This window comes from Uranotaenia lowii, chromosome 3, assembly GCF_029784155.1.
Source record: "Uranotaenia lowii strain MFRU-FL chromosome 3, ASM2978415v1, whole genome shotgun sequence".
In the NCBI taxonomy this organism is placed as follows: domain Eukaryota; kingdom Metazoa; phylum Arthropoda; class Insecta; order Diptera; family Culicidae; genus Uranotaenia; species Uranotaenia lowii.
Window position 1 is genome coordinate 194,062,142 of NC_073693.1, and position 18,739 is coordinate 194,080,880.

Genomic DNA, 18,739 nt, shown 5'->3' on the forward strand with positions numbered 1-18,739 from the left:
ATGAAAACGTTGATCGTTACTACCGTTTTTATCGAAACTCCTGCTTCTCGATCTATTTCTATCAACTCTCCCATAATTGTTCTGATTATAATTAGTTCTGCCTTGATAACGCTGATTTTCAAAACGCTCACGACGGCCCAAACGATTTTTAATGGATAAAATATCCGCATTAACTTCGCTGTGTTCACCAATAATCTTGGCGCGTTCCCCAGCTAGTTCGCTGTTGATGATTAAGTTTGCTACCTCATCTAACTCCCGATCGTCATCCATAAGCAATTTATGCTGCAGAATTTTATCTCGAAGACCAATAATCAACCGATCCCTTATTGCTTCATTTTTAAATTCTCGAAAATTGCATTTTTCTGCTAAAAGTTTAACAGCCAAAACGAAATTTTCCGAATTTTCACTAACACCTTGAAATCTGTTGTAAAATTTGTATCTATGCATTAAGGCTGGTTGCGTTTTGTCAAAACGAGCTTTTAATTTGGTGATAATATCCCTATATTGCAGGTTACTAACTTCCTCATTGGGGAAAAGTAGTTTGATTTCATCATAAACGAAATCGCCACTGAGTGAAATAAACCACGATTTCCTGGACGCTTCCGTTACATTATTTAGCTCGCATAATATTTCAAACCTTTCCACGTAATTCTGGAACGACCTGCCCACATGATAGTGGTCAATCGTTCCGATCATACTGGGAGCCGCCATTTAGCTAAATATACTTTGCAATAAAATACTATGCCGTATAGACCCAAAAGAAGAGAAAAAAAAAACCAACTTTTAATTTTTATACTCACTCAAAAGATGGAATTACTACCTGCAGTACGACCTGTGGGAAAGCCACACTAATGTACCGACCTCAAGCGACACACGTTAGGTAGAATAACCGTTAGCACTGACTATGCAACGTTAATTCTCCCCGTCGTCGATGCCTCACTAATGCTGCTCACAACTCACAGTCCGAATTTGATACGAGAGCTGCTGCTGTTGAGTGTAGGTAGCCTAGCGTATGCAGATTCACTTTGCTACGGCGATCCACTATCGCACGATGTAACTCACTCTCTTCGCTGAGATGTTTCTATGCTGTTTTTTTAAGCCTCACGTATGTAGATTCGCTTCGCCACGACGATCTACTATCGCTCGCTGTATGGGTAACTCACGCTCTCCCGGTATCTTTAACTGTCTCGGACCAAGCCTCAGTAGAAATGGAATCTGTGGATGAAATTTCAAAATGGCGTTAGAAACACATTTATCTATTATATTAATAATTTCACAATGCCAATATGCAGTTATATAAATCACTTATTTTCAGTACTTTTTAATAAATTTTTTGATTTTTGCTTTTTTTTTTTTTTTTAATTATATTTTCGACCTTGTCAACAGGTAATCTAGCACTTAGCTTCAATTTACCCTCCTTCCTTAGTAATTGCAAATTCCTCTGAGCGTAGGTATCTCTCAAGCAATTCTAATTAAATTTGTTTTTGTTTTACTTACGACCCACACTAGAAAACGCTTGTTTTCCGTTTGAATCACCAAATTGTCCTCGTCGCCACTAAAATGTATCAGCAAGGGAATATTGATTTTATAGAATAATACTTAAGGTAAGTTTTCGGATCACTAAAGGATTAACACCACGATTAGATTGTCTCCGGTTAGACGGCTAAAATACGAATGGCTTTATTCCATTTCGTCTTTTCAGATCTTTCGTGCTTCGAACATTGTTTACACGAAAGCTTCAACTTCGAAGATTCATTTATACATTGCAGAACGCAAGTATCAATATATGACACTTACAAGCTGAAAAGCTAACCAAAGCCATTTTAGAGGCGGCGGAGATCTCAATCCCTAAGACGAAAGGGACCCAACGAAAAAAGTGCGTTCCATGGTGGAATTCAGAAATCAACGATCTCGTCAAAGCCAGAAGAAAAGCATTGCGGCAGTTAAAAGCCAACAGATCCGACCCAGAACAGCTAAAGGAGGCTTTTCAAAACGCACATCAGTCTGCCAAAGAAGCCATAGTTAAATCCAAAAGGAAAAGCTGGCAAAAGTTTGCAGAGCGATTTTCCTCACAGACCCCTCTAAAGGAAATGTGGGAAAGCTATAGGAAAGTACAAGGAAAAAACCGAAGTACCCAAATAAGCTCAATCCTGTACGATGGAAAAATAGCAACAGAGCCCACGTCCATATGCGAACTACTAGGCGACGCATTTCAGAAAGTGTTCAGCATAGTTAATTATGATGAAGCGTTCCTAAACCACAAACGTCTGGTGGAATCTGAACCGTTGCAAATTTCCGCCGACCCAGGTCCACACAACAGGGTACTCAGCCAATATGAACTAGATGAGGCACTTGAAGGGCTGAAGGGCTCCTCACCAAGGCAGGACAACATTCATTATGCGATGATAACACATCTTCCCCCAGATGGTAAAGCGTTACTGCTGGACACGTATAACAGGTTGTGGGACACATCTGTCTATCCGGAAGAATGGACTAACTCACTCGTTGTACCCATCTTCAAAGGCAAAGGACAGCGCTCTGACCCTCTGAACTATCACCCAATCTACCTCAACAGTTGCATGGGAAAAGTGTTTGAGAGGATGATTAACAATCGCCTTATTCACCTGCTGGAAACTCGAGGTCTTTTATACCATCGGACCACCTCTGCACTCTGGAAGAAATCATTCGCCAAGCCTTTAGCAAAAATCAAATTGCTCAAGTGGCATTCCTAGACATCAGCAAAGCTTACGATACAACGTGGCATAGGCTTTGTTTGCAGCAGTTAGACAGCTACGATATTGGCGGAAAAATGCTGAAATTTCTCCAACAAATGCTGTACAAAAGAACATTTCAAGTTTCGCTGAATGGAAAGGTTTCGAGCAGCAAAACTATGGAAACTGGCCTGTGTCAAGGATCGGTTCTAAGCGTGACGCTGTTCCTTATGGCAATAAATACCATTACCAGCCACATACCATCGAATGTACAATGCTTGATTTACGCCGATGACGTGATTCTAATTGCAACGGGAGAGGATGCTGAAAATACCAAAAATAAGCTACAGGTAGCCTTGAACCAACTGGAACTTTGGAAAACACAAACTGGTTTCAGAATATCGGCGGAAAAAAGCGCAACTGTCATCTTCCGCAGTCCTCGAAAGAAAAAACCGCCAAACCAAGGCAGGCTGGTAATGAACGGGATCACAGTGCCCCGTAAAAATAGCTACAAGTGCTTGGGAGTCACTCTTGACCAACATCTCAAGTACCGAATCCATGCTGAAGAGGTAAAAGCAGCATGCCAACAACGAGTGCTTTTTATCCGCAGTATAGCTGCCAGGACGTGGGGCGGAGACCGGAGCACACTGCTAAATTTGTACAGTGCAACAGTATTAGAAAAATTATTATACTCTGCTCCTATTCTATCGGCTTTGGATAGCAAAGTTCTCCAGTCATTAGAAACCGTACACAACGCAGGACTCCGAGCGATAATTGGGGCCTTTAGAACAAGCCCAATCGAAAGCCTTCATGCTGAAACTGGGATTCCGAGCTTGAAAATGTTCATTGACCAGCGAATAGTGCTCTACCCAGCTCGACGATTAGCAGTCCCTCACATGGAGCCTCACATTGGAGCAGTGAGTACCGTAACAGACGGTAACATTACTGATAACAGCCTTAGCAGTAATAGTAGCAGCCTTAGTGATGACGCAGATAGTTCTGATGAAAGGTGGGGAGAAAGACCCATGACCGAACCAAACTCCTTTCGGAACAGAGGTCAAAGCACGATGAACGAATTAGAGATACAATTACCAAGAACAACTGTCTTCAAAATTGCAGTATGTCCCCCATGGCAGCGAATTAGACCACGCATTGACAAAAGTCTGCATAGCAAACTTTCTCAAGGAGCAACACCAAGTGAACTCAGAAACTTGTTTAACGAACTTCGCCACAAAAACTACCGTATCCATAGGGCAATCTACACGGACGGCTCCAAACAAAATTCCAAATGCGGATATGGCATAGTAAGCCAAGGCTTCGTGACACATAGAAGGCTTAACAATATCTGCATCATATTCACAGCGGAAAGCGAAGCAATAAAGGAAGCACTTTCGTGGGTAGTTGAACAACAAGTTCCGCAAGCCTATCTCATTTGCACTGATTCAATGAGCGCAGTGACCAACCTGGAAAAGTGCAAGATCAAATCCAAATGGAAAGACTGCGTTCAAATGCTACTTAATCAGATTGCTGATTTGGGAGCCGAAGTGGTTTTTTGTTGGATTCCCAGTCATATCGGAATACCCGGAAACGAAAAAGCAGACACGGAAGCCAAAAAGGCATTGGAGCTACCAGAGGATACAGAACAAAGCGTTGACTTTTCAGAAGTCCGAAAAATCATTAAACTTCAAATCACGAAGAGATGGCAGCTGCAGTGGCACACGAATTTAAACAACAAATTGCGAGAAGTGAAAAACACCCTACTACCTTTCAAAGCAGCGTTTCTAGGCAATCGAAGGGACGACGTGATTTTAGCTCGCCTCCGGATCGGGCATACTCAGCTCACGCATGGGTACCTGTTGGATAAAATAGACCGACCACTATGCTCCAGATGTAACGAACCCATGACAGTCAAACACATCATCGTCAACTGTGATCAACTAGATGAACACCGAACAAATCATGGCATTCCAGGAAATCTTCGAGAAGCACTGGCCGATGATACGGAAATGGCGCAGAAAGTGATTGAATATCTTAAAACAATTAACCTGTATGAGAAAATATGAATGTATATGTAATTGTGAAAATTTGCATGGACCTGAATGATAAAAAAGGTCCTTAATAAATATAAAAAAAAAAAATAAAAAATAAAAAAAAAATAAAAAAAAAATTACAAAAATTACAAAAATTACAAAAAAAAATTACAAAATTTACAAAAATTATAAAAATCACAAAAATTATTAAAATTACTAAATTACAAAAATTACAAAAATAACAAAAATTACAAAAATTACCAAAATTACAAAAATAACAAAAATTACAAAAATAACAAAAATTACAAAAATTACAAAAATTACAAAAATGACAAAAATTACAAAAATTACAAAAATTACAAAAATTACAAAAATTACAAAAATGACAAAAATTACAAAAATTACAAAAATTACAAAAATTACAAAAATTACAAAAATTACAAAAATAACAAAAATTACAAAAATTACAAAAATTACAAAAATTACAAAAATTACAAAAATTACAAAAATTACAAAAATTACAAAAATTACAAAAACTACAAAAATTACAAAAATTACAAAAATTACAAAAATTACAAAAACTAAAAAAATTACGAAAAATTCAAAAATACAAAGCTTAGCTTAGCTTAGCTTAGTTGACTACTCATATCCACCTTAAATCATTGAACTTGAAGTGCTTAGATATGATCATTTCTTAAAACTTCAGATAACATATTACATTTTGTTCAACTTACGCACTTCAAATTCCATGATCGCTGGCGTGGCTAAACAGAACAAGTTCTGCCTCGCCAATGGTTGCTACTCCGTGATTGATCGAGGCCATCAGCTTTGTGCAAGGGCCAAAAGAATGATGCTTGGGACTAGCAGTTCATTCACAATGCACAAAACTCATGCTCTCCCTTTGAAAATGATCAATAACGGCGCCGGCCACGTCCTAGTAGTCAATGGGGGAAACAGGAAGGAATGTTAGTATGATACTTTTTAGGTTTAATCAACAACCTCTTATCTCTATATAATCCAAAAACTAGTTTCGAAAAATTCAGAAACAAAGGTAAATCAATATCGCCTACTATAGAAACCGTCTATACGTCTGCGAATCTATATTCAAATATCAAAGGAAAGGATTGTGTTAGTAGGGGAAAGGTTATAGATCAGGATCCATTTTGGTGAATGGTGCGATCGAGTTTTCCTACACCTCCTATGCTCCTAGATTTTTCTTAAGGAAACTCCTATTTCTAACTTTGAGGCAGTGATAAAAATAGCTTAAAAGTGAAGTAAAAAATGGTTTTAAATTTTCTCTAAACTAACTTTTTCCCTAATTCTTGTTCCTGGTACACTAATGTACTTTCAAAAACGATCCTTTAGATTGAATCAAACTATCAAACTTCAAAGAGTATTTAAAAGGAGATATTTATAATATTAAAGTTTTGTTCATGGATGAAGTGATTTTCCTTTTTTTTACTTTTAAGTTATAATTTGTTCTGGAGGTTATGATAACTGCACAAGATCGTTTTTGAAAGCTCATCAGAGCAATTCAACTCTTTGCCTCAGTTTGATTCCGCGATTGCATAAAATTTATAAAAGGTTTCTATATCTTAAAAATTCTTCAAAAACTTTTGTTCATAGGAGGCCATGTTCAATGAAAACTTCCAAGCATGGAATCACATTTCCCAGCTTTTAAAATGCCAGTTAACGATTGAGACAATCATAGCTAAAAAATTCGATGAAAATTTATAAAATTTAAATAATTGCGTTTTCCTACAATTAGGCCAAAACAAATGAGCTTTATTCTTCTGAACGCCCTCACCAAAGCAAAATGATAAGATTTAAATTCGGCACGCATTGTACCGCGAGTGGGAAAATTAGGTTTTCATGTCATAATCCATTCATTTAGAGGAAGTCGGAGGCCGAAAGTATTAAAGTAAAAGAATACCATTACATTTCTTGAAAGTCTGTTTTCTAAGCTTTCATGAACACAATCGAACATCTGTCGAAACCAAATATTTTCAAACCTATTTTCTCATCATGTACCAACAAATAAAATTAAAAATAAATTCTATAGAGAATTTAGAGAAACGTGTTTTTGTATACAATCGTTTTCAATCGCAGCAATCATTGGAATCCATCTCAAGTTCAATTTCTGAGGGAAATTTTATCGAAAGCCTTGCGTTCAATGTTCACCTTCTGCTCACACCAACAAAAAAATCCAATTCACAAATTTTGATTAATCAACACTTATTCATATGTATGAAAGGCCGAAATCTCAAAAATAAATCCAAACAAATGGTACAGAATCCGAGCTTTCTTTAAAAAAAACTGTCTCAAATAAATTTATAAATTATGTTAACAATTGATGAAGAGAAGCTTTTTAACTTTCAAACCTCAATGACTCGCTTAGGAATTCATAACTCTATTACATTTCATTAAATACCAATCACTATAGCTTTACAAAATCATAAAAATATAACAATAAAAATATATTCATTGGGCTAGGTTATAGAAAACTGAAAAATAGAAGAATATTGTGCCAAGAAATTTTACGACGTGAAATTGATTTCGGGCAACTGTGAAAACTAATAATACTGCCAAATTTGGAAAATTCCGGGTAAACACTTCCGATTCTCAAGAAACATATTAAATGTTACGTGAATTACATTTATGGAACGAACTCACCAACTAAGGCAATGCCTCAGGTCTCCGAAAGTTGATAATGGATTTTCCAGCCGGCTCTTGATTGTCTCTTGTTTTGCGGTTGCACAAAGTCTCGAAATATTCCATCCACGTTCGATAGTAGAAAAATTAAGAATTTTCAACAAAAACCACGGCACGAATATTAAAAAATAAAAATTTTAGCGACGGACCCGAAAAATTCAAAAATACAAATACAAAATACAAAAATTACAAAAATTAAAAAAATTACAAAAATTACAAAAATTACAAAAATTACAAAAATTACAAAAATGACAAAAATGACAAAAATGACAAAAATTACAAAAATTACAAAAATTACAAAAATAACAAAAATTACAAAAATTACAAAAATTACAAAAATTACAAAAATTACAAAAATTACAAAAATTACAAAAATTACAAAAATTACAAAAATTACAAATATTAAAAAAATTACAAAAATTACAAAAATAACAAAAATTACAAAAAAGACTAAAATTTCAAAAATTACATAGTTAAAAAATGACAAAAATTACAAAATTATTAAAAAAAATACAGAAAATTCAGAAATGAAAAACGGGGAATCGAACTTACAAATTCATCGACTTTGCTGCATGCCCCATCAAGGCAACGCCCATATTGCGAGAAATTCGTCCTATTTAAATTTATTGAAAGTTATTTCCTTCGACCAGAATCATTTAATCGTGGGCTATTAATTTATTTAGTTAACAGAGATTAAAACATAAGCAGCATTCAGAACCCTAAAAAAATGCACTATGAATATTTGCTACTTTCGGTTATTTGTTTTTTTTTTTTATTATATTTTTAATTTTGATCATACCTTCCGTATAAACATTTTACAGGAAACAGGAACTCGAGATCTCTTTCATTCGATCATCAAAGGGAACTTTTGACTTCAAACTTGAAAGGACATCAAGAGCAAAGAATTTTTTACGCCAAAGCTGTCATCCCTGAACATGAAATACGAACAAGCTCGTATTGCTCGAAAACAGCTCGCCAGCTAGCAAAACCAATAAATTTACCCACAGCAAATCTCACTTTTCAACACTTGAATCCCAGAACAATGACAGAAACACATTTTCTCGATTGGCAAAAACACGACCCCCTAAATTTACCCCTCACAGGACACAAAAAATTCGCGACTTGAGCGCCCATTAAGATACAACATAGGTTATTCAGAAGAAAAAAACAAACCCTACTAGAAAAAACCGATCCCTGAGCACCCATAAATCTTCGATTTTAAATTCACCATCATATTTGGCACACTGTAAGTGTTTTTTTTCTATCCTTCGCTGTTAACCCTCCACTAATAATGGGTGAACTGAAACAGCCTTACAGCAGAATAAAAAAAACACATCCATAACTTTAAAATGTGCTTAAACTGGGAGCAGATTTTAAAATGGCTTGCAATTTTATTGTTTGATTTGTCGATTGGAAACCGGGGTTGCCTTTTCACTTCGGCGTTGAGTGCGCGGAAATTAATTGCTATTACTTCGCAAATGTCGCCTCCGGAATTGATCAATTAAGGGAAACTTATTCGCGGTACCTTTTAGAAGTTGCGTTTTGAACGATTCCGAGGGGACGAGAGTCGGAACAAACGGATCAAAATAGTTGGATATTTGTCCTTCTTTTAAGGTTCTATAAATATACAATAATCTAAACATAATTCAATTAGGACATTTTTAAAACTTCAAGTTTTTTTTTATGAGAATCCGTGTTTGAGAAAACCATTTCAATTTGGACTTTTTAAACCTTTTTTGACAAATCCGAGGAATGATATTACGATCGAAAATATCAAAAATAATAAATTAGCGGTTTTAGAACATGTGGCCATACACGAGTTTGCAGTTTCCTGTTTTTGTTGGAAAGAAAAAGAAATCAAAACTATAAAAGGGTTCCCGTCCAACTGTTGACAACACAGCCATTTTCTAAATTTGATGACACTTTGCCGGGAACGAGCCATGTCAAATTGGACAAATCCTCGACGGAGCACCCTTCATGGTGCCAGAAGTTAGTTCTAACAGAAACTAACTAAAACTAACGAGGCAATTCGGTTGTGGTCAGTTGGCAGTTGGAACTAATGATATCGATATGTGTGGATGGTTAGATTTTCAGGATTTTCGGCACTTCAGAGTCCTGATTTTGAACGGATGGGATGTCAGTTGACAGTTTTCGGTTGGGCTGTCATCAATTTTCGAGAACGGTCCATAGCGCAGGCAGGTGGTGATTATGATCCTGTTACTGAAGGTGGCTAATCAATTACCTCTGGCGATGACAATGGTTGGATGAATGGATTTTATCGCCTGGATAACATTTGGAAAATGTAGAAAAAGATTTATTGAATGATTATGAATTCTAACTACGGTTTTAGAGATGGAACCAAAAAATAAAAATAAAGAATCACGAAAAAAAATGTCAAGATTCTGTGGATTGCCTTTCAATTTTTTCGATTACAGTCGATGGCATTCGCGACTATATATCAACATTGCAGTTGGCGGACAATTATTGAAAATTTTATCCGGTGCACCTGTGTTCGATTTACTGTTGGGATCGAACACGCAGATATCGGCTCAGGATGCAACTGACTTGCCAACTGAGTTATATCACGAGACCATCTGATTTACTTGAATCGCATATACTCGACAGATTATTGAGATCCTGTGGTAGTGAAAATAAGTTTAAAGATTGGGCTAAAAATTATAAAATTACTTCTAGGAAATGGTACGAAATCACTTTTGAACAGAAGATTTTCAAGATATCAGCAACAAGGATTATTTTGTTTGTATTTAGGGCCTATTTCAAATTTTTCTGAACTCTCTGAAAGTTTCACCAGCAGGAGAGAGAAAAGGGATATTTGATCTAATTATCTTATTTTCATCACATCCATCTTTTTTTAAAATCGCCGTCTTTTTCATTTTCTGACATAGATGAATTTTAAATTTAAATGTTCTAAAATTTCATCTGATACAAGAACCCGAAGATGAGCTTGAAGCATTTTAGTGGGGAGAAAAAAATGGTGATATATAAACAAGGTTTGTAAAAAATTTTCCATCACGTAGGGACCCGGGCCGGACAAATACGGGCTCTTTTATATAAATTCCTGGCAAAATCCAGACATTTGGTTTAGTTATCTTATTTTAATCGCCGCCGGGATATATTCTTATCACGCAAGTAGTTCAAAAGTTTAAAATCAACTTTTAACTTTCAAAAAGCTGACTGGAGCGATATAGGAATTTTATTGAACGTAATTTGGATGTAAACGTTCCACTGAATTCAATTGAAGATATTGATTTGGCTGTAGAAAATTTGACAACTTCAATAGTCAATGCTAAAGCCGCTTCAATACCCAAAGTTAAACATATATTTAATCAACCTTTAATTGATGATGATCTTCAGTTTTTGATACGACTGAAAAACATTCGTCGACGCCAATATCAACGTACTAGGGATCCTTATTTGAAATTTATTTATTGCGACCTTCAAAAAGAGATCAAACGTCGTTTAAATTTCATCCGTAATGAAAATTTTGCCAAAGCAGTAGAGGACATAAAACCCTACTCAAAGCCGTTTTGGAAATAAACTAAAATTCTGAAAAAGCCCCAGAAGCCAATTCCTACTTTGAAAGATGGGGATAAACTTCTTTTAACTAACGCAGAAAAAGCTCAAAAATTGGCCCAACAATTTGAGTCTGCTCATGAATTTAATTTAAACGTTGTAAGTCCAATCGATGCTCAAATTTCCCTTGAATTTGATGATATTTTTTCTAAGCAAAATGTATTTGAAAGTTCCTGTGAGACAAATATTGATGAACTTAAATTGATTTTCAAAAAATTTAAAAATATGAAAGCTCCGGGGGAAGATGGAATTTTCTTTATTCTTATTAAAAAGTTGCCTGAAAGCACTTTAAATTTTTTAGTTAAAATCTTCAATAAATGTTTTCACTTGGCTTATTTTCCCAATAAATGGAAAAATGCCAAAGTAACTCTAATTTTGAAACCTGGAAAAAGTGCTTCAGAGCCTTCAAGTTATCGACCAATTAGTTTGCTTCCTTCTTTAAGTAAACTATTTGAGAGAGTTATTTTGAATAGAATGATGATTCACATTAATCAGGATTCTATTTTCCCTTATGAACAATTTGGTTTTCGTCATGGACATTCTACTACACATCAACTTTTGAGTGTAACTAATATGATTAACGCTAGCAAATCTGAAGGTTATTCAACTGGTGTTGCTCTTCTAGATATTGAAAAAGCATTTGACAGTGTTTGGCACAAAGGTTTAGTAGCTAAATTAGCTCGATTTGATTTTCCTGTATATCTCACCAAAATTATTCAAAATTATTTGACTAGCCGAACCTTACAAGTAAGCTATCAAAATTCATGCTCTGAAAGGACTCCCATTAGAGCTGGGGTCCCTCAGGGCAGTATACTTGGGCCGATTTTATATAATATTTTTACTTCTGATCTTCCTGATGTACCAGAAGGAAAAGGTAGAAGATTATTTGCTGACGATACTTTGCTTTCAGCCAAAGGTCGAAATTTACGGGTGGTATGCAGTAGATTGCAACAAAATTTAAATTCCTTTTTGAATTACTTGAAAATGTGGAAAATTTCTCCTAACGCTTCCAAAACTCAACTTATTTTATTTCCCCATAAGCCAAGAGCTAAATTTTTAAAACCTAATGAAAATCATTCCATAACTTTTAATGAGGTTTCATTAGAATGGTCTGATCACGTGAAGTACTTGGGTCTCACACTTGATCGGAATCTTACTTTTAAAAATCACATTGAAGATATTCAATCTAAATGTAATAAATACACTAAATCTCTTTATTCTCTCATCAACAGGAAATCCCGACTTTGCCTGAAGAATAAGATGCTTATTTACAAGCAAGTCTTCCGACCAGCGATAATGTATGCAGTTCCGATTTGGTCTAGCTGCTGCGCGACGAGAAAGAAAGCCATCCAGAGGATTCAGAACAAGGTTCTGAAAATGATTTTGCGGCTTCCACCTTGGCACAGCACCGAAGATCTTCATCGGATTGCGGGCATTGAATCGATCGAAGAGATGGCCAACAAAATCATCTACAACTTCAGAGGCAAATCGATGCAGTCTTCCATCGCAGAGATTCGTTCTCTTTATAATTAGTTTAATTTTAGGATAGTGTTTAGTTTGAAGTTTAAAATATTTTTGCCATTACAGGATGTTCTCCTACATTAAATACTTGATTGCGCTCAGCAAGTTTAAATCTTATAAATAATTTTTTATTATCTAGTTAACTATAGGGCTCTGAACAGTTCATTATTGAGCTGAACACCTAATTTAATGTAATTATGTAATATAAATGTAATGATGAATTGATACAAATAAAGACATATTTAAAAAAAAAAAGTAGTTCAAAAGCTGTTCACAAAACAAAAGCCCTGCTCACATTTTCACCAACTATTCAATTTCTTCTACCCAAAGCGCTCTAGCTTTGATCTTTCCACCTATAATACTTTTATCTTCTTTCTTAATATTCTACCTTGAATTTTCACAACTCGCCGAAATGCCAAAAATTAAATAAGAGGACATTTGGTTTATAAACTGACGATCAAATATCCGGGCACATCCGGGTAAATTTGGTCAAAACTCTGGAAATGATCAACAAAAATTAAGAAAAAATAATTGGAAAAAGCATTTTTGTCATCAAAACTCATCATCTACGCGCTTGAACTGCTCACAATTGATTTTTATCCGTAAGCGTATCAAAAAAACTTCTAAATTGTCAATCATTTTGATAATTTAAATCAAACAAAACCAACGAAAAAAGGGAAAAAAATTTTACATGTTTTAAATAATTTTGATAATCTTTTTGTTGGAAAATGTGTAAATGTTGACAACTATTTCTAAATAATTTAATAAATACGTGGATTGATTTTTTTTAAATTTTTTTAAATACGTTTTGAAACCCACAAATGCTTCATTGTGTAGAAAAATATTTTTTTAAATATCCAATGGAATTGTTTTAAAAAGCTAACAAAATAGTCGCAAATAAGTAAATTGACGTCAGAAAAAAGGAAACTTTAATTTTACGAGAAAACTTTGACGTCGTCAAACAAAACATAAAATGACCTGTATGTATGTTGTATGTTGATAATCCACCATGGGTGCACGGATTCACCGCAGTTTGACCAAAGTATGGATTCATTGATTTATTTAGACAACACTTAACTCCATACCCGGCACCATGGCTTCGTGTGAACTGTTGTGAAGTGAATGTAACGTTTAAATGTAAGTATATATTTGGAAGAACAATTCAAACAGATACACAACCAGTTCAAAATGAATAACATCTTAAATGTTATACACTTACTACAGGTATTCCGGCAACCGTGTATATACCTGGCCAGTTGGCACCTGATTGAACGTTCAAATAATCGATAAACCACAATATGAAAAAAAAGATAAAAAACAGGAACAATCTCACCAAACTGGGCATCAACTCCTTCTTTTTCTGACAAGTAATGCGTTCACCTATCCAGAACAGGAATCCACCATATCAAAATGCCAGCAGACCCAATTTCCTTCCTCAGCTATATTTTCACTTTTCCAAAACGATTTTAAACCTTATTTGACCCTCATTTTTTCTCACTGTAGGCACATCCAACTCTCATCTATTTGTTTTTTTCCTTTTAATTCTTTCACCGAATCGGCTTTCACCATCATAGTAGGCAAATTTCCTAACTAAATTTTTAAATTTTGACCTTTCTTCATTTTTTTTTCTAAACCACATCAAATCACACACAACAAGCGCTGATTGATTTTTAAAGCGACGCAAAAACTACGATGTTGTTGTCGAGACAACTTGTTCGCGACCGCATCACTCTTGAAGGCATATACTTCCTCCATTTCCACTATTTCTTGCCAACGCAATTCCCTTCAAAACATTACTCCGATCCTCTTTCAAAACTTGATGCGCAGCCCCTCCATCTTTTCATTATTTCAATTTTAATTGAAAACTATTAGCAAAAAATCACAAACCATAAGAACATAACAACAATAACGTCAAACATAACATAAAATGACCTTCTTCGAAATTGACGAGAGGATTCTGAAACACTTAATTTTAAAAAAAATCGGTTAGAATGCAGCTGAGCTACAGCAGCGGTGATAAGTGAAGTCTCGTAACAAAATTTGTTATTTTTTTGTAAAATTTTATAAGGGTAATATGCCCTTCAAGCTGTTTTGACCCTCCAGATGGTCGAATTTTTACAAATCGAACTTTATTTACTTGATTTTTTAATTGGCTCTTAATTTTCAAATAAAAAACAAAAATATAGAAAACATTTTTTAGGTGATTCATCAAATAAAGACTGTGAGAAACAGTAGTAATTTTAACACAGGAAATCGAAGTGATATGTACTGAAGTCAAAAATGGTCAATTCTAGCGTGAATTCACGTCAGACAAGAAATCGATCGCAACCCAAAAAACTTAAACTTAAAGACCAAATTTTATTTGGAAGGAAAATCAATTTGTTATCGTTTTTTTCTTTTTTTTATTTTCCAGTAAATTGGTTGACTTCTAGAATGATAACAGTTTCGAAAAAACGATTTCACGTCACGGTAGAATGTGTCATTAGCAGATTTTTTATCATATTTAAGGCCTCCAAAATGCATTTATGTTTGGTTTTTTAAATTTGCTCAAAGTTATCAACACAATTTTTTTTTTGTTTGATTTGGCAAATAAAGGGAATAAATACACATGTGCAGAAATTTGTTTTCTGTACATTGTAATTTTTTCAAGCTAAAATCTCCTTCAGTTTTCGAGAAAACGATTTTATTATAACTTTGGATGAACTGCCGAACCTCAAATCGTTCGGGTTAAATGCGCCTTTTTATGTTTTGAGCAAAATTTCTGTTTATCTGGCAATATTTCATTCAAAATGCTAAAAACCATGAAAACCCCCTCCCTCCCCCATTAATGAGGATCGAAAACAGCAAGCGAGGTATTCTACTCTACACTTGAAATTTAAAATTCAGAACCCAATTTTTATAATTGATAAGGTTAATCAAGGTTGTCCAAACCTCAAAAACCCAAGCCAAGCCCAAAATTCTGCTACACTTTCTCAAAATTACCTCTCTTGTTCATCGAAAATCCGTTCTATCTATATTAAATTTTGACTTTATTTGAACCCATCTCGGAAGTTCTGATTCCATAAATCCCATAACCAAAATTTATTCCTGTTTTTATATTTTGGATTCTGTTTCCAGTTCAGAATTCTTGATTTTCAGTTCAAGTAATCATAAGGTATTGGAAATGATAAGCTGCTTTGAAATCCTGGTTCAAATTTGGTATTGCATTTCATATCAAATTTGAACCATGTTTTTCTAGATCATATGCTTTTTTAATATTTTGATAATAGTTTTTAAAATATGAAAAATAGAGAATTTTTTTTTATTTTCAAATCCTAAGTTCTGAAACTTAATTCTTATACAAAATTCAAAAATTTAAAGCTTTGAAATGGCATTTCAAAAATGAAAAATTAAATTCAAGTCTTTGTAAATTCATATTTTAATTCTGATTCACAATACAGATTACGAACAAATAACTTAAATATTGAACTAAGATTAATCCTGAAGTACAGAATTAAAATCATAGATTCATGATTGAAAAAATTGGCTCTTAAACTTGGCTCAAAAGATTCTGATCTGGAATGAGATTCGGAAATCGTATTTTTTGTACTTTTTAGAAATATTATGGAAATTCAGATACAGCTTTTGCTTGTAAATGAATTTTACAATCAAATATATTGTTGAAGATATCAAGAGATCATGAATTTAACATACATATTGCGGACCAAATACGAGATATCTCGTTTTATCGCTTACCAACATTGTGCTACCTTAGTATAACTCGAATGGGGTGAGTTTAAGTGTTAAACAATATTCGACAAAACTGTAAGCAACATTAACCGTAATTTAAAAATGCTAAATTTGTAAAATTTAGTACAGGGAATTTTGAGGTATATAATGTCGAATTTCAGTTTCCGATGTCTGCGGTTCTTAATGTGTTAAGATTGGCTGGAACAAATATCAATTTCTTCTTTTGTCACCCCCCTCCCCCCTTCGAAATTTCCAAAATCCCGAAGGGGGGAATAAATAAAGTTTGAAGTATTTTAGGTAAATTTCAAATAAAAATACAAATATCCGAAAGATTACTAGACCAAGAACCAAATTTTGGAAGATGGAAGTTAATTTACATTTTGTATTCACTCTGTTGTGGTATGAGCCTACTTGGTTGAATGATTCAACTGAATCAAAGCAATCGAAAGATTCCTTTTAATTCAACCACGGTACCGTGGTTGAATTTAAAGGAATCTTTCGATTGCTTTGATTCATTTTGTATTCTTCATTTTATTGAATTTTCGATAAAAAAAAATATTTATAAGTTTTATGATTTATAAGTTTTATGCAATAATATAGTATGCAATTTGGTTGCATACAAGCTTTTGTGCAATTTATTCAACTTTATTTGTTTTTCGCATTATTTTTTATTGTCCCCCCCCCCCCCCCCTCGTGATGTTTTAACTCCGAGTGACAAAAGAAGGATTTGAAATTTGTTCCGGCCTCATTGCCAGATTTCAATTAATAAACAAAATTAGTTTGTAAATAGTTCAGCTGAAAATTACAAATAAAAGGTATAATTTCAGTGTGGTTCGACCCACAGAAGAACACGATTCCTGAGTTGGGGTTCTTAGTTTGATTGTTTTTCAAACATTCTGCGTGAATTTTAGTGTTTTGAAAAAGTAGTGATTGATAAAAAAAGTTAAATTGGAGCTGCTTCGATTTTTTCACCACATGGAAGCTAAATGTTATTTTATAAGAAAAATGCATTTAGTGAATAAAAATCCAAGTTTTATATACGGTAGTAAATACAAAATTAACTCTAAAAGAAGGTACGCTTCGAAAAAATAAACCGTTGTGCCAAGGCTGAAAGTGCCCATCTTACCTCGGGTGGCCATCATGTCCGTATTTCCCGTATTAGGTTCACATGAATTCAAATAAAGAATTCCTAAAAATTTTCTCACAGCTATCTGAACCTGAGAAGTCTAGGAATTCAGACTATTTGATTTTCATTTTGTTAAAACTAACTCAATAAACTTCGTTATAGGGAGCAAAAATATACGATCCAGTTTCGCAGAAGTCAAAATTGTATTTTACAAAGAAATGTCGAAAAAAATTATTTTTCTGTTGAATTCAACGGACGAAAATATCAAACAGTAAAAAATTACAATCAACGATTCACAAAACGTTGTTTTAAAATAAAATTTGTTCGTTGAACACAATTTTGACACGTAAAAAACATTCAAATCCACAAAATCCGGACTTCATCAGATCCATGAAAGAACCTATCCTTTTTTGAATTTAAAAATTAGCTAGGAAAAAAAAACAATACCAAAAATGCACAAAAAGAAAGAAAATCTAATTTCAAACCATTTTCCTACATAAGTCTATAATATTGATTTGAAAAAATAAAAAAAATATTCAAATGTATATAATAATTTATTGTTTGAATGATGTTTCTAATTCTGAATAGAACTATATCAATTTGAAGTATTCTATTTTACAAATTTCAAACCAAAATTTCCGAAGCACCAGAAAACGAATAAGAATCAAAATTTTGAATAAAAAATGAATGATCAGCTTCGGACAAAAGATTAACTGAACAGAAAAGGAATGTTTACGAGTTTTGAACACCACCAGTTGTTGTTATCTTTTTAAGTTGATATTTTCCGTTGGTTACATAAATCCTAAATTTACATCTAAAATAAATTTCCAACCAAATCTTCTTAAAACCATAATAAAAAAAAATCTAAAGGAAAATAAAAAAAATGTTTATTTTTAATCATCTTTTTTTTTGTGGAGAGGGGAGTCCGGCTTGCAGTTTTGTTTAAGCAAAAACGCCGTTTTGACGCTTCAAAATTTCGATCCTCATTGGATCTTCGTCTGGGACTAAAATTTAACTTTGTTTGTAAAGTTTTTGTAATGTCTAAAAGTTTTTTCTACGAAATTTTCAAAAGTTATTTCAAAAACGAAATCCGATTAAAAAAATCAATAATTGGAATCAGGGCACCTTAATCAATCAAAAAATGCTCAAAGACTCTTTGCACCTCGGAAAAATATCAGTTTTGTCACCTTGTGCAATTTCTGAAATTCTGTATGAATTGAAACTGAGCACTTTGAAGTACCAAGAGTCACAAAATAAAAAAGGCTGAATTTTGTTTTAAAGATGTTTCAATGTCACTAACAATTTTTATGATTTAA

At 33.9% G+C, this 18,739-nt stretch overlaps 1 protein-coding gene across 1 annotated transcript; it reads left to right on the forward strand.

Annotated features, from left to right (window-relative positions):
• Positions 1 to 2,809: 2,809 nt before the first annotated feature.
• On the forward strand, positions 2,810 to 4,774 carry LOC129752967 (uncharacterized). The gene has a single exon (XM_055748758.1). It carries the CDS (start codon positions 2,810 to 2,812, stop codon positions 4,772 to 4,774), a length of 1,965 nt encoding a protein of 654 aa, XP_055604733.1.
• Positions 4,775 to 18,739: the final 13,965 nt, after the last annotated feature.

Coding starts and splice junctions, on each gene's coding strand:
- LOC129752967 (XM_055748758.1), top strand. CDS start 2,810: ATGCTGAAATTTCTCCAACAAATGCTGTACAAAAGAACATTTCAAGTT.